This window comes from Stigmatopora argus, chromosome 13, assembly GCF_051989625.1.
Source record: "Stigmatopora argus isolate UIUO_Sarg chromosome 13, RoL_Sarg_1.0, whole genome shotgun sequence".
NCBI classification, from domain to species: Eukaryota; Metazoa; Chordata; class Actinopteri; order Syngnathiformes; family Syngnathidae; genus Stigmatopora; species Stigmatopora argus.
This window is the reverse complement of record NC_135399.1, coordinates 2426453-2443330: the sequence shown is the minus strand read 5'-3', so window position 1 is coordinate 2443330 and position 16878 is coordinate 2426453. Positions and strand designations below refer to the sequence as shown.

General features: G+C 40.3%; 1 protein-coding gene across 1 annotated transcript; it reads left to right on the top strand.

Annotated features, from left to right (window-relative positions):
• The first annotated feature begins 4218 nt into the window (after nt 1-4218).
• Nucleotides 4219-15123, top strand: LOC144087474 (uncharacterized). Its single transcript, XM_077617953.1, has 8 exons — nt 4219-4942; nt 6817-7095; nt 9455-9685; nt 10058-10228; nt 10740-10871; nt 10951-11117; nt 12707-12970; nt 13313-15123. Exons 1-8 carry the CDS (start codon nt 4699-4701, stop codon nt 13487-13489), a joined length of 1665 nt encoding a protein of 554 aa, XP_077474079.1. The 5' UTR covers nt 4219-4698; the 3' UTR covers nt 13490-15123.
• Nucleotides 15124-16878: the final 1755 nt, after the last annotated feature.

Below are 16878 nucleotides of genomic sequence, written 5' to 3'. Positions count from 1 at the left end.
TTTTTCTTCTTACAGCTAGGTCACATATGCAGTGAATTGATTCCAGGTTCCTTGTGTTTGATCTTTTTAAGTGTTTATGTTATTCTGGTTTCAAGACAAATTGCCTAGTTTTCTGTCACACACTCACTCACATACCCATAAATCACGCTTCATAAGGAATTATAAAGCAGGATTTATGGATGGATGTGTGGGTGGGTGGGTGCACCTGGAAACTCGCTGGCAAAAATTCTTCCAAAAATGACGTTTGTAAATGACGTCAAAAGGCGTCCTACCTTACGACCAATCAGCCATGTGGTGTGTAAAAGGGACATGTACAAACAACGATTCATACATCAACTCTGCTTTCAGCTTTAACAAATAAAAGATTAAGTTTACTTACTTAGAGAAAGTGAAGAAATTCAATCATATATATATACATATATATATACACATACATATATATATATATATATATATATATATATATACATATATATATATATACATACAGACGCTCCCCTACTTAAGAACGAGTTAGGTTCCGAGGGATTGTTCATAAGTTGAATTTGTTTGTAAGTTGATTCAGTGCTATATTTTGTATTATAATTTATGTTTAAGGCCTATATAAGTATATTGAAGGTTTATACAAGTGCATTTGTATGTTTAAGGCTTGTATAAGTAACACGCATTGGTTTGTACTAAAAACATTTAATAAAATGGAGAGAATATGTACAGTACTGGAGAGAGAGAGAGAGAGAGAGAGAGAGAGAGATTTATGTATTAGAAACTGGCTGAAAGAAGCGATCTAACGACGATTGCACAGTTTTCTTATTTTTTTCATCATAAATGATGCGGTAGCACTGTATGGCATCATTAAATTGATTTGCAAACTTTGTGCAACGTTCAATATTTGGGTCCTGCTGCTCGATCTTTCTGTTTATAAATGGTACTGACGGTCGAACGATTCAAGTTGTATGCCCGTGCAACGCTCACCACTCTCACGCGCATCAAGCTTCGTTATTATTGCCACTCCTTTCAAACGAAATGACTTGCCTCTTCCTTGCACCTCCCTCACTAGAAGCCTTTCACTTTTCACCAACCATATTGAATAATGGCTGCACGAGATATTTCATGATAAAAATGAAAAAGGTTCTTTGCGCACTGGAGATACGTCACGCACTTACGCAACGTACGCACTGCAACGAACTGGTTAGAGGAAGGTGGATGCTGGGTGAGCTGAGCGCTCACAGCGCCAGGCGTCGGTATTAGCGGCGGAAAGAAGCACTACTCGGAAAAAGGCGCGCAATACAAAATCGAAATTACGAAAAAATTTCGACAAACGCAATTTGCAGACATGTTCGTATGTACCGTTGTTCGTAAGTCATATGTTCGTAAGTAGTGGAGCGTCTGTATATATATATATATATATATATATATATATATATATATATATATACAGACGCTCCACTACTTACGAACGCAATTGGTTCCGAGCGATTGTTCATAAGTTGAATTTGTTTGTAAGTTGATTCAGTGCTATATTTTGTATTATAATTTATGTTTAAGGCCGATATAAGTATATTGAAGGTTTATATAAGTGCATTTGTATGTTTAAGGCTTGTATAAGTAAGACGCATTGGTTTGTACTGAAAAAAAAAACATTTAATAAAATGGAGAGAATATGTACAGTACTGTAGAGAGAGAGAGAGAGAGAGATTTATGTATTAGAAACTGGCCAAAAGAAGCGACCTAATGACGATTGCAGTTTTCTTCTTTTTTTCATCATAAATGATGCGGTAGCACTGTATGGCATCATTCAATTGATTTGCAAACTTTGTGCAACGTTCAATATTTGGGTCCTGCTGCTCGATCTTTCTGTTTATAAATGGTACTGACGCTCGAACGATTCAAGTTGTATACGTATGTGCAACGCTCACCACTCTCACGCGCATCAAGCTTCGTTATTATTGCCACTCGTTTCAAATGAAATGGCTTGCCTCTTCCTTGCAACTCCCTCAATAGAAGCCTTTAGTTTTTTACCAACCATATTCAATATTGGATGCATGAGATATTTAATGATACAAATGAAAAAGGTTCTTTGCACACTGGAGATACATTCACGCACTTCCGCATTGCAACGAAGAAGAAGGTAGATGCTGGGTGAGCTGAGCTCTCACAGCGCCAGGCGTCGGTATTAGCGGCGGAAAGAAGTACTACTCCGAAAAAGGCGCGAAATACAAAATTGGACTTGCGAACATTTTTGGACTTAAACTCAATTTGCAGACATGTTCGTATGTACCGTTGTTCGTAAGTTGAATGTTCGTAAGTAGGGGAGCGTCTGTATATATATATATATATATATATATATATATCAGTGGCGGGCGGTGCATTTTCTGGTAGCGCCTTCAACGTATCAATCCAACCCTCAAAAACGATTTTATTGCTATAAAACCTCTACTGCAGCTACAGCTGCGACACAAAAAATAATCAATAAATTAATGCACAAAAATGGGGTAAAATCCACTTCCTAGCAGCATTTCATGATTAAATACAAATACTGGAGCTTTTCAGACATTAAAACCAGGCCAGGGGGTGATTTTCCCGGGAAAATACAGCGATGAACGTCAATGGCGTACGGGCAAACATTGCCCGAAAATGGGGTAAAATCCAGCCGAAAACAGCATTTATTGATTAAATACAAATACTGGAGCTTTTTAGACATCAGAACCGGGCCCGGAGTATCATTTCCCCGGTAAAAAGACAGCGATGAACGTCGATACGTCCATACGTGAAATGACAAAAAATGCACTAAAATACTAAAATTAGGTAAAATCCACTTCCTAGCATCATTTATTGATTGAATACAAATACTGGAGCTTTTGAGACATTACAACCAGGTCAAGGGGGTGATTTTTCCCGGGAAAAGACAGCGATGGACGTCAATGGTGAAACGCCAAAAATTAAACTGGGGTAAAATCCACTTCCTAGCAGCATTTTGTGATTAAATACAAACACTGGAGCTTAAATACAAACACTGGAGCTTTTCAGATATCAGAACTTGGCCCACAATTGAAATATTATTTAGGAATATAGCCATATTTGTAATTTTACTCACCAAAAATCCTTTTTACACAATATCCATCCTCCTTTCTTTCTTCCTTCTTTCCTATCGCCATCGGAGTTAATGATGAAAGTCGAGCCTGTCCTGTCATATTTCCGGCATAGTCCGTTTTGAAAATGGCATTATATCAACACAACAATATACTATTTGGTTGTGGAGCTAAGTTAGCGCGCTGAAAGTGCCCCACACACCATTTTCCCGGCTGTAACAGGCTTGCTAGCTTCGGAGTTGACCGCCCTTTCTTAATCATGTCCATTTTTTTCCTGAAAAAGTCCGTCTAGAAAATAGCTTTGTGAACAAACAGAATCTATTTGTTTTTGCTTCTGTCGGCCATAGTGGGTGGAGTTTGCGATCTCGGCTGCCTCGGTACTGCTTTGGCCCGCCTACTAGCCAATCATAGTTTATGAAAGCAATGACATGTCCCAGCCAGCAAAATGCTAACGCCTATGAAAAATCATTGTGGGGTTGCCAACTCGAAATCTGATTGGTTAAAAGCAACAGTCTAGTTTAATCCAGCAGAGCCCGCAAGAACTGATTGTGCAGGCTTTGAGGCAGATCTGATCTGGCAACAAATAATGGCTGAAATGTGATTGGTTAAATGCTTCAATATGAAAACACACATCTGGAAGCAGTGCAACCAGGGGGAAAAGCAATGAAAGGAAGCTAACAGACCATTTGGAATAATAAGTACGTATTGATGGACAAAATATAACATGATTCAGATATTTCTTAGGCCAGCAGAGAAGGCCTTGAAGGCCCTGACGGCCCGCCACTGATATATATATATATATATATATATATATATATATATATATATATATATATATATATATATATATATATGACATTCAAAATCAACAAGGAATAGAAACGATGAAACATACGCACACACAAGTACCACAGTTCACGGCAGCATTGAGATCACAATGTTGTTCATCCAACAGCCAGGCTTTAAGATGACTGGGGGGAGCTTTGTGATGGAAGATTTTATAATCAGTATAGTATTGTCCCAAAAAGAGAGCGAGATAGGGAGAGGAGGGGCGGGGGTGGGGGTGGGGCAGTGCAATGGGTGGTTAAATGGAGAGCTACAGAGAGAGAGCTCCAACAGTACAGCCACCGAAAGCAAAGAGCGCACAGGACAAAACAAGAAAACCTCACAGGAATATTAGAGAAGAGGAAGCATAATTGAATTAATGGCAATCTCTTTTTTTATTTTTCCCGGAATTACTATGGAACACAATTTTCTCTTCAACAACCAGAAAAATAAGAAAGACAAAGATTTGTGTGCGTGAGTTTTTCCAAAGGAAAAAACAACAATCTTAATAGCTTCAATTCGCTAAATTTGAAAACAATTTTTAGACCAACATAGAAAAACTAATTAGAAGACAAAAGATACGGCAAGAAGGGGATGCAGTAGGATTTTCACTTTGGAAAACTATAAAGAAACTAAGTCAAATTCCCAAAGTAGTACTTGGCTTTATAATAGATAAATAAAATGACAATTTTTTTCAAGGCAAATAGGCGGGAAATGACTGATAGAAAAGGACAATAAGCAGGAAAGAAAATAGAAGACAAACTGAACAAAAATAATATTAATAATGATGAAACATCCTCTCCTCATCCTCATGCTCCATTTGGTGGTGGCGGCATTGGTGGCAAAAGGAGTGCCTCAGGTGCAGCTGGAGCGCTGGGTGCACTGGGGTATTCAGTCGTTCCAGTGGGACCAGCTGGACCGCTGCCTCCGTGCCTCCCCCCGCTCTGGCAACGAGTGTCGGAGTTTCGCCCACCTGTCTCCCTCTGCTGTAACTGTCTATACCTCAGAACCACGCACCACAACAGCAGGTGAGGAAACAAAAGTCTCTCTCTCTCTCTCTCTCTCTCTCTCTCTATATATATATATATATATATATATATATATACATATATATATATACATATATATATATATATATATATATATATATATATATATATATATATATATATATATATATATATATATATTTCAAAAGTAAAGCTTTGGCAATAGTTTGTGGAAACGGCCAGCATGAGGTTTTCTTCCACACCTTTTATTTGTTGTACTATAAACTATTGTCCAATCTTTTAGTGAATCCTGAGGTCATTGCTCGCTTTTGATTGCACTTACATTTTTCGAAGAATAATTTTATTTAGTGGTTAGCGTGTCACCCTTACAGTTCTTGGGTCGAGGGTTCGATCCAAAGTGGGTCCTCACTGTGTGACATTTGAATGTTCGGCTTGCGTGGGTTTCCTCCGGGTACTCTGGTTTCCTGCCACATTTCAAAGACATGCCTGGTAGGCTGGTTGCCCCTAGGTATGAGTGTCAATGGTTGTCTTTCTCCTCGTGCCTTGCAATCGGCTGGCCACCGATTCGGAGTGTCCCCCGCCTCATGCTCGAAAGTCAGCGGGATAGGCTCCAGAACTCCCGGTGTGACCCTTATGAGATTAAAGAATGAATGAATGAATGATTAGAGGTGTTCCCCATATGGTGCCTGTTGTAGGCTCCAGCTGGGATAAGCGGTTTGGAAAATGAATGAATGAAAAAATGTTTTTTTATGTACAAATGTTCAATTTCAAACTATTTCAAAACAAGGTATCACTCAATATGTATATTTTTTAATAAGAGTTGTACATCAACTAAATGCAATTGCTGTCAATTTCAGGGGAGCACAGATTCATTTGGTTGTATTACTAATTGCCCTTCCTACTCATTGACCAGTAACAGGAATTGTGAGTGGTTGACTGTCTCCATATATGGCCGGTGATTACCGTAATTACTCGAATATAACGCGCACTCGAAAATAACACGCAGGTAATTTTGGGCCAAAAAAATCTGGAAAAACGCAGTACTCGAATATAGTGCGTACCTAAAATTTCCCGCTGACGAAAATCAGAAATCTTACCTTTTTTTCTTCGTTTCACGATTGTTTTGTTCAAACAAATTTATTCATTAGAATCCTTCAAATGAAGAGTTCCTCTCTCTCTTTGTCTGTCCTCTCATACATCTCTTCGTTGAGAATCCTATCAACGTCCACGCTTCCTTCATCCACTTCCTCTTCCTCCCACAACACATCATCCGATTGGCTTTACGAGATGACGTAAAATCCGTGCGTCAAAGTGAGTTTGACAATGCTTTTTTCGATCGAAAATTTGTAATTTATTTTAGTTATTGATTATAACACTGAACTGAGAGAGGGTGAACTGAGACGGGTACGAGGCTAGAGGGGGGCAGTGGTGGTCTCGGCTTTACGAGATGACGTAAAATCCGTGCGTCGGCTTCACGAGATGACGTAAAATCCGTGCGTCGGCTCTACGAGATGACGTAAAATCCGTGCGTCAAAGTGAGTTTGACAATGCTTTTTTCGATCGAAAATTTGTAATTTATTTTATTCAATTCAATTTCAATTCAATTTATTTGGCAAGAAAAAGCACCAGGCTAAGGGCCATGTAACAAGACACAAAAAAAAAAAAAAAAATAGTTTTGGATTATAACACGCACCCCCAACTATTGGAATTAATTATATAGCAAAAATCTGCGTGTTATATTCGAGTAATTACGGTAAATGGCAACCAAACCATGGTTAGATCCACCTTTCACCGAAAGTTAGAGTATCTCGGTTAGGCTTCAACTCCCTGTTACCACGTATTGGGAGTAACACATAACTGGATTAACATAATGGATTTACATTGTGATCCAGGTACCTCCGACAAAGTTTTGGCTATCCTACCAGACTCTTACTCCTCCAGTGGGTGGATCAACTCCAAATTCCATGATGCTTTTAGCATTGGTCAAATCGTGAACGGAAGAGAGAGACGACACAGGTACCAGTTACCTTTGCCTGGCTCTATGACACACGATGCGGTTCTAGTGCTGGACCCGACTCCCGGTGAGAACTTTGGACACCCGGTTGCCCTTTTCTATGTGGATCTTAATGTGACAAAAAAGAGATGCTCCCACATGGATGGCATTTACATGGGTGAGTCTGGTTGTTTGAGTCCTAATTTGTGATTAACAAACACTGTTAGAGCCAGAAACCCAATGGGGCAAATGTCCATGAATGTGCAAATCTTGTCTCGTTGCTGTCATCTACATGTGTCATACCACAAAAGTGTTTTAATTTTGTATTTGACCTTTTTATAACACGATAGAGAGATAGAATTCAAATGATGATGTTTTATGATAGCTTTGGACCCTAATGAGGGAGCAAAACTCCCTCCAAATCTGAGATTTGAATTGGGGCTCTCTATCCAAGACAATGTTCTTGGGAATTCTGTGGTAGGGTACCACATGAAGGAAGTCAGCCTGGGCCGTCCCCTTGGCAGAAGGCAACTTGGGTAATGGCACAAAGCGCAGCATCTTTGAGAACCGGTCCACCATAGTCAATAAAAACTATGGTATAGTATAGTGTTTGCTGACCTAATGAGATCAGCCTTGTGTATGTGTGTGCGTATATATATATATATATATATATATACACACATGTGTATGTGTATCTGTGTGTGTATGTGTGTGTATATATATATATATATATATATATATATTTATGTATATATATAGATTTATATATATATATATATATATATATATATATATATATATTTGTATGTGTATGTGTGTATGTGTATATATATATATATTTATATAGCTGTCATCGGGCGAAAGGCAGACTACACCCTAGACTGGTCGCCAGTCAGTCGTAGGGCACACAGAGAGACAAACGACCATCCGCACTCCCATTCATACTGCCACCAGCGGGAATCGAGCCTGCGCCGGCCCCGCACCAAAGTCAGGCGAGTGAACCTCTACACCACGAGGTGCCCATTATAAAGTCGTTCTCATCAAAGTTTTATCAACAGTAATCAGATAGACCACAAAAATTATTCCAGAATTTTCCAAAATTTTTACTACGACCTAATGTCACCATTTATCATTTCTATTACCGTATTTACTTGCATATAAGCCGCCTTTGTCGGACAAAAAATGATGACTGAATCGAGGGTATGGCTTATATGTGCATAAAAACACGACATGCAAAAAACTGCAAGTTGACGTGACACGATGATTTCATGACAAAATGGCGCTGTTGCGTGCACCGTGACGTCATGACGCAAGCGAATGCCGATACGGTCTTTTATTTCAAAAGAGAGAAAAGATAAAGTGGCCCAATGGGAGAGTGGTTAGTGCGGCGGCCTCACACCTCTGGGGTCCTGGGTTCAAATCCAGCTCAAGTCCATGTGTGTGGAGTTTGCATCTTCTCCCTGGGCCTGCGTGGGTTTCCTCCGGGCACTCCGGTTTCCTCCCACATTCCAAAAACATGCATGGTAGGCTGATTGGACACTCTAAATTGCGCCTAGGTATGAGTGGGAGGTTGCATGGTTGTCCGTCTCCTTGTGCCCTGCGATCGACTGGCCACCGATCCAGGGTGCCCCCGCCTCTGGCCCGGAGTCAGCTGGGATAGGCTCCAGCACCCCCCATGATCCCAGTGAGGATTAAGCGGTTCTTATTCTTAATAAAGTTTGTCCAAATAATAAACAGTATTGTGAATGAAACAATAAGTCTGTTACAATATTGTATATTTATTGTGTTCAAGTAAGAAATTCTGTCTTCAACTGAAGCTGAAAGATATAGTGAAAGTTGGGCATGTTTGAAAGTACCCTTTTATAGCTCATTGCTTTGTTCAAGACCTTTTCATGCATATACTACATCCATGTTATATCCATTCAACTAATACAAAATTGTGTGGTACTGCATCTAATCAAATGCCCCACAACAGCTTTATCAAAAACAAGGGTCTTAAAAAATTCTCATTTGATTATAGTTTGAAAAATAAGACTAAAGAAATAGTAGTAAAGTACAACATGTTGTCTCCTGTCAAGAAAACCTTTTCATTATGTTCTTTACTCTTGTTTGAATTAAGAAACTAAGAGTATTCCCGACAAAACTGAAAATATCTACAAGAACTGCTTGGCACTCCGACAGTGTATTCAACCAGATAGTTGCCGCTTCTAAGAGAATGTATTATGAAATATTAAAACGTAATTTAATTTTTTTTAGAAAGGCTGTAAAACACAAAAAAACAAATAAGAGCGGACAGAGCTAGTGCCACTGGCTACCACCTGATGGCGCCATCCTGAAAAAAAATCAATGAATTAAATAGGACCGGCTGGCTTGCAATAGGACATTACCTGAAGCAGTGAATCATAAACTTGACTCAAAAGTTGTAGGTCCTTAGACATGATTTTTATAAAAACAGCAATGCTCCTCATCCCATTAATATTTTTATAAAACTTGTGATTTCTGTGTGGCTATTCTGAGCTACCTGTCTGCATTTCCAGGAAATGAATGTTTGACTCAGGTCTTAAAAGGTCGTTGTCAGAACCAGATGAAGCGTTGGCAGACTACACCTGAGAGGCTAATGGGTCACGGCCACAGCTGGCTGGTGGGTGGAGTGCCACACGGCACTACTTTAAGCAGTTCGGTCAGTGAACGCCTTTGTGAGGTCCACTTTCTGCCCTTGGTGGTTGGAGCTGAAGACAACAATCGGACCCAGAGACTAAGATGTGTTGGTGAGTTTCAATGCTGATGAACCTTATGTCACATTATTGTAGTAATGTGTCATGTTAAAAAATATAGTGGCCCTGGGGTCTAGTGGTTAGTGCATCGGCCTCAAAGTTCTGGATTTGATGGTCTGATCCCAGGTCGGTCCTCACTGTGTGGAGTTTGCATGTTCTCCCCGGGCTTGCGTGGGTTTTCTCTGGGGACTTCGGTGTCTTCCCACATTCCAAAAACATGTAGGCTAGGCTGGCTGAACATTCTAAATTGCCCCTAGGTATAAGTTTAAGCAGTAATGGTTGTCCGTCTCCTTGTGTCCTGTGATTGGCTGGACAAAAATTCAGTTGAATGAACGTTAAAATATCTCATATGCTTATTTTCAACAGATCACAGAGATTTTTCTAGGTGTCCTCAATTGGTTCCAATAGAGACACCCAGTATGCCCATCTCCAGCTGTGAGCTGAACAAAAACACCAGACGTTGTCACCAGCAGCCACTGTCCACTCGTCTTTCCTGTCGTCTTTACCAGACATGTGATCATGCCGTACTTATCTCTGGTATGGTTAAAGAAAATTTGATAACTGTTATCATATTAGGTAGTCCGGCGGATGAGTGGGTAGTGCGTTGGCCTCAAAGTTCTAGGATCCTGGGTTCAAATCCCGGTCGGTCCACCTGTGTGGAGTTTTCATGTTCTCCCCGGGCCTGCGTGGGTTTCCTCCAGGCACTCCGGTTTCCTCCCACATTCGAAATACATGCATGGTAGGCTGGTTGGACAATCTATATTGCCCTTAGGTATGAGTGTGAGCGTGAAAGGTTGGCTGTCTTCTTGTGCCCTGCGATCGGCTGGCCACCAATTCAGGCTGTCCGCCGCCTTGTGCCCAGAATTCAGCTGGAATAGGATCCCCCGCTACCCTAGTGAGGATAAATCAGTACAGAAAATGAATTTCCCGAGTACGGGATGAATAAAGTCTTACCTAACCTAACCTTACCTAATATTCACCTAGTATATACCATAGAAAAGTTATTGGAAGTACAGCCCCCAAATAGAAGAATTTTTTTTTTTCCTAGGGGGCTGGCGTCAACAGATGACATTCCAGCAACATGTGCAGAATCTTCAGAGGTTTTACAGAATGCTCCAGATCAATGGCTTTCAAAAAGACCACATCAAAACTTTCTTTGCCAGCAGTGGGCACATTCCTGGTGAGAATTCAAATAAACATGGCCTTATCCTCAATAGAATACTGCCGATAACGTCTTTATCTACGTTTTTTCATTGCAGAAAAGCTGGAGGGTGCCTACTCAGCTACAGAAAAGACAGCAATCCGTAGCCATGTGTCATATGTCTGCAGGAAGCATCACTGCGCAGACTCTTTCGTGCTGTACCTGAACTCTCCCACACGAAACGATGGCACCATGCTCTTGTGGGATGCCAACTTCAATGGCATTGTAAGCTAGTGATAAAACGGTAGCCATATGCAATAGTGAAGGATTAAGAAGAGCACTGGGCAATGACAGTCCTACCTCCACTTACGAAATTAATTGGTTCCACAACTTTTTTTGTAAGTTGAAAATTTCGTAAGTAAAGCAGTACTGTATACAGTAATACCTTGAGTGCCCCAACTTACGATCAATTTGAGATATGAGTAAAATTCTGAGAAAATATTTGCCTTGAGGTACGAGACAAATTTTGAGATATGAGACAGCCAGGTGGCCGAGACACGAGAGGCTGCTTGTGATTTCAGCGCACTGTCTTTCTGGCCACATCTCCCTCGTGCAAAGATATCTACGAGCAATGGACGGAGCGTTGGATTTTTTCCGTGTTTTTTGCATGAGTCAGTGTAGAATTAAGGGAAAACCAATGGGTCCAAAGCAAGCCGTTACAATGAAGGGTATTGCAAAGAAAAGGCATAAGATGATAATCGAAATTTAGAACGAAATAATAGAAAAACATACATTAACCTCTTTGCCTTTGTTATTGCTCAAGAAGGTTTAAATTTAGTGTAACGTAAAATTAATGTAAAAATGTGTATAGGAATCTAAGTTCATTTAGGTTAAATTTAAAGTTTATGTTATGTTACGAGCGCATCCGTCAAGTCTCTCTCTCTCTCTCTCTCTCTGTCTCTCTCTCTTTTTCTCTCTCTCACTCCCCTCTGCACACTCTGTGTTGTAGTACTGAATAATTTCTCTTTAGTATTAAACATCATAACCACTAATTATTTGTTTCTCTCTTAGTAGAGGTTGAATTACAACCGATATAAATAAGTTTTTTCCATTGTAATATTCTGTTTTTGGTGTTTTTTCAGAGGGTGGGAATTAATTAATTTGTATTTAGTTCATTTCTATGGGAAACGTTGATTTGAGATACGAGTAAATCGACATATGAGCTTGGTCCCTGAACAATACATACATCAAGGTATGATGTGTGTACATTTTCTCATTCGTTCCACGGTCCTCACACAACTACCAAGTGTTGTCGCACTTGTCCTTAGCCGCCTTCTCTTTGAATTTATCGTGACACAATTTCGCTGCAGTTCCGTTTGAGGCTCGACTGTGAGTGCGTCGAAGGCACGCACAGCTTCCTCCAAGAAAAACTTCAAGACGATGAACGACGAACGTCGGTGAAAAAAACATAAGAGAATCTTGAAACATGAAGAGTTGTTGTCGACTGCGAGTCTTTCGAAGCCACTCGGCCAAAGCTTCTTCCAAGCATAAGTTTAAGCAGACCACAGGTCAAAGAAACATGGAGGGTTGTTGTGACAGCCAATGAGAGCCCAATAGAGTGTAGCGAGGTTCAAAAGTGAGAATCAATGCATCCGCGAGAATATATTCAAAATAAAATAACGGATAAAGAATGAATTTACTTTTTGGGGGATTTCGTAACTTGCATCTTTTTCGTATCTAGAGGCACTATTTGCATATAAAAATCTTTACATAACCTGAAAATTTCGTACCTAGAGGCATTCGGAAGTAGAGGTATGACTGTACAGGGAAGACTTTCATTTTACCTATTCATAATCACCTCCTTTTCCTTGCAGGCTGATCTGAAGGAGCGTTACTCTGTCAATGAGCTGTTAACCGATCTAGCCGGCTGTAGGGCAAGTCGCGTTTTGTTATTTGTAGATCAGAGTTACAGCGGTGTTCTGTCTAAAAGGTTGAGAGGCTCCCAGAAACATCTAAATGTAGTTCTGATCCAGAGAGAGATAATGTCAATTAAAAACTACCAGACCCAGGTGGACCACGGTTGGGAGGACAACAAATGGGCTCATATCAGTCCATCAACCTGCTTGCTGGACCACCTGGTAAAGGTTTATTATATGTTTTTAAGAAACGCTGTACATATTTTCTTGACAAATACAAATTGAGTAAAAACACAGCTTGAAGTTAGTAGCACTTCACAGTTTTTCCATCAGAAGAATGTCGCATGATCAGACAAAGAGAAATAATGACTTGGCATTTATACATTATTTGATTAAAAGAACTTGTTGACATCTACTGCAATCACCGCTTAGGTCCTTTGATGGTAATAACAACAACACATTCATCAATTGCTTAGTCACTTAATGTTAACATATGTTTTTTAATTAAATTAATTAATATGAATGTAGAATTTTCCAAATAACAATCTAACAACATTATTACAGAGTACTGGTGCTTCTCACCTTTTGGACCAACGGGCTGGGATCTTAAACATCACCCTAGCAGGAGCTCCATGCAATGTCACACCACCATTAACCGAGAGCGAGATGCGCCGGTGGTACCAGGGATGTCAGAACCTGCCGACTGCACTCTGGCACAGGAAGTACCGAAGAATCAACTAAGAAAAGTGATGGTTAACCTAAGAGACTGAAAAAACTGATAGTGAGAGAGTGTGAAAGACCTCACATGCACACAAAAATGCATATTAGCATTTATCCTATGCATGTGTGGACAGAAAGTTGGTTCAGTGTGTGTATATTTAATGTGAATGGTGTTGTGTTGTGTGTTTTTTGTCCTTACACTGAACTCGGACTGCAACCAATGCTGTGACAGCTCATCCCAAGGGGTCGTCTGAACGCCATTTGTGTTGATATGTGTATATGTAGGTTCAGCAAAAGGACAGACACTTAGGTCAGTGTGTATGCATGTCTTTGTGTGCACACACCTTGAACATTTCACAACCATTCATTGGTTTCTTACTTTTGTCCATGTTTTTATACTCTTTGGTTCCACTTTTTTATCCAACCCAAAGGACCTTTATCCATTGCATTATTACCAGATTTCAACATTATAAGGAATTGTATGGAAAATGTGTGGATCCAAGGGATTATGTTTCTTTAACACACGTGTAGCCCAAAATTATCGAAGCCAGATCATATATCAAGTTGTGTTTTCTTTAGCGGTGCAGGTGTCCTTGGGTGCAAAACAGTGCTTTTGGATTTTAATGTAAGCATTGACCTAGGTGATCCTGATTTGGAAGATGACTATAGACTGCTCTGTTCCAATTTAGGCATACCTGCGAAGTCAGGTTGTGTCATGCAAGAGAAGAATGGCAAAAGTAACAATTTGGTGGAAGAAAGTCTCTTTTTGTGCACTTTAGATGTAGTCTACATTCTAGCAATATTAGAATGTATGGTAAATTTTAAAATCCTGATTGTGATAGAGGGGAAGGAGAAGAGCAGTGATGTTTCCAGGAGCTTTAATCCATTGCATATGGATCCCATTGGAAAAATGTTACATTATTATTTATAATTATTATTATTTTCCACTATGATTTTCAGTTAAAATTCACGAATACAACTTAACAGAAGATAATTCTCCCAAAAATGCATGCAAAGGAAACAAATGTTCAATAGCAAAAGAATTCCTGAGCAAATCTACACGACCACATTTTTTTATCTTGTCCATAGCAGTGTTTAAAAGAGCTACAGACTTAACTCTGTATAAATGATAGCCTCTATCAATTGAATTATGAGTTGTGTCAGACAACTTCCAGGACTGGCATCGCTCAATATATAATTTATACATGAACTTCAACATAACGTTTTTCCACGTGCTTTTGTAATATATATACAGCACATACATACCTGCCTCGTAATGTCGGCGTTCACACGCCTGACTTTGGTGTGGGCAGGCGTGGGCTCGATTCATCTGTCTCTCTATGTGCCCCACGACTGAGTGGCGACCAGTCTAGGGTGCAGTCTGCCTTTCGCCCGAAGCTAGCTGAGATAGGCTCCAGCAGCCCCTGCAATCAAAGCACATACATTAACCACTGAGTCTGGCCATCAAGTATCGACCAGGGGGAGTGCTGATGAGACCAACTTGTTACGGGGAATCACCACTTATAACATTTTATTGGCTATCCGAGTACAACTGAATTTTAATTTGCAGTGGAAAAAAACACGTCTTCTGAACATTTGAAACTTCTGTCCGAAGGAGAATCATCGTGATTTAGTAAGCTCCCTATGAGGGATGTCCCGATCAATGTTCCCTCTAATTTTTCGTTGGTCTGAGCAGAAAGTCAACCTCCCTGAGCGCACTGAGTACCAGTGTGAGCGACATCATCGGTACTCGGATGATTCGCCTAAAGACGTTTCGCCGACGGACGTTTGACAGACAGGCAGGTCGCCGAATGAACGTTCGGCGGAACGTCCATTCGGCGACCTGTCCATTTTTCATGTAAAACATGCTGTAAAACACGAAAAACATAAGTGGACAGAGCTACTGCCACTTGCTGCCGCTTAAACGGCGCCATCATGGGGAAAGGGGTAAAAAAAAAAAAAAAAAAAAAATTTTTTTTTTTTTTTTTTTTACTGCGCGCCATATGATTGCTGCTGCGCAGCGAGGACGAGAGTAGTGCGCAATTGCGCACGCGCGCAGCTTAGAGGGAACACTGGTCCCGATGCTGATTTTTTACTTTCAATCATTCCATTCTTTTTCTAGATTTTTGCTGATACCAATCCGTTACCGATCCCATGCCAGAATTTTTCATCCTTTACAAATAATGCATGTATAAAAGTTTAATTTTTAAGTGAGCCCTGGTGGTACCTCCTTACCCCTCCTTACCACCAGGGCTCACTTTAATAAGACGTTAATAAGAAATGTTCTATGTTATACCATCCTCTGTTACTATCATTAGTTTCTAAGGAGAAATGTTCTCACTCAGCAGACATGCTTAGTGGTTTGATTTACTGCAGTCGAATCTCGATGGTACTGAAAGGGAAGAACATTTTGGTTTAGGTTTGAAATATAGAATATAAAGTTTTGTTCCATTCCTGGAGTTTTTCTGACATATCCAAATGGGGACTCACCTGTTTGTTTTCCTCAATAGACAAACAATCTATGGAAATCATTGAATGTGTTTGTAATTGGTTGAAGCATGTTGCGAATATTTGTTGAAGTTCTTCTGGAAGGAATGTGCCATATTCAGAATTCTTGGTTGGCAGTTGACAGGTGACCGGCTTATCCCAATGGGACAAGCATTCTAGGAAAGCACAAACAAACAAAGTCTCATCTCATCTCATTTTCTGAACCGCTTTATCCTCGTTATGGACATGGGGGGTGCTGGAGCTTATCCTAGCTGTCTCCGGGCCAGAGGCGGGGGACACCCTGAATCAGTGGCCAGCCGATCGCAGGGCACAAGGAGACGGACAACCATGCACACCCATACCTAGGGGCAATTTAGAGTGTCCAATCAGCCTACCATTCATGTTTTTGGAGAGTGGGAGGAAACCGGAGTACCCGGAAGAAACCCACACAGGCCCAGGGAGAACATGCAAACTCCACACAGATGGACATGACCTGGATTTGAACCCAGGACCCCAGAGCTGTGAGGCCGACGCGCTAACCACACGTGCCAACGGGCCGCAAACAAAGTCAAGGAGACAAAATAATAATAGATTTTTACTTCAGCTTTTAAAACATAGAAGTGTTTTTTCTCGTCATGAATAAAGGAAGACAAGCGTGTGATGTTGAGATCATAGAAGGAGGGGACGGAATTGGCCTGCAATGATCATGATTAAGATATGAAGAACTGAGACTGCCCTCACTGTGACACTGGAAGGCCATGGCTTTTTAATAAGGGAACTGCTTCTGTGTGCACGAATGCTGAATCTCTTGAACTTGTGTACACACTTTTATAGGAACGCATATCACGTATTGTGTTTTCTTATTATTAATCTATTCAATTAATCCATCCTGCACATAAAAAATAGAAACCAGAAACATTTCA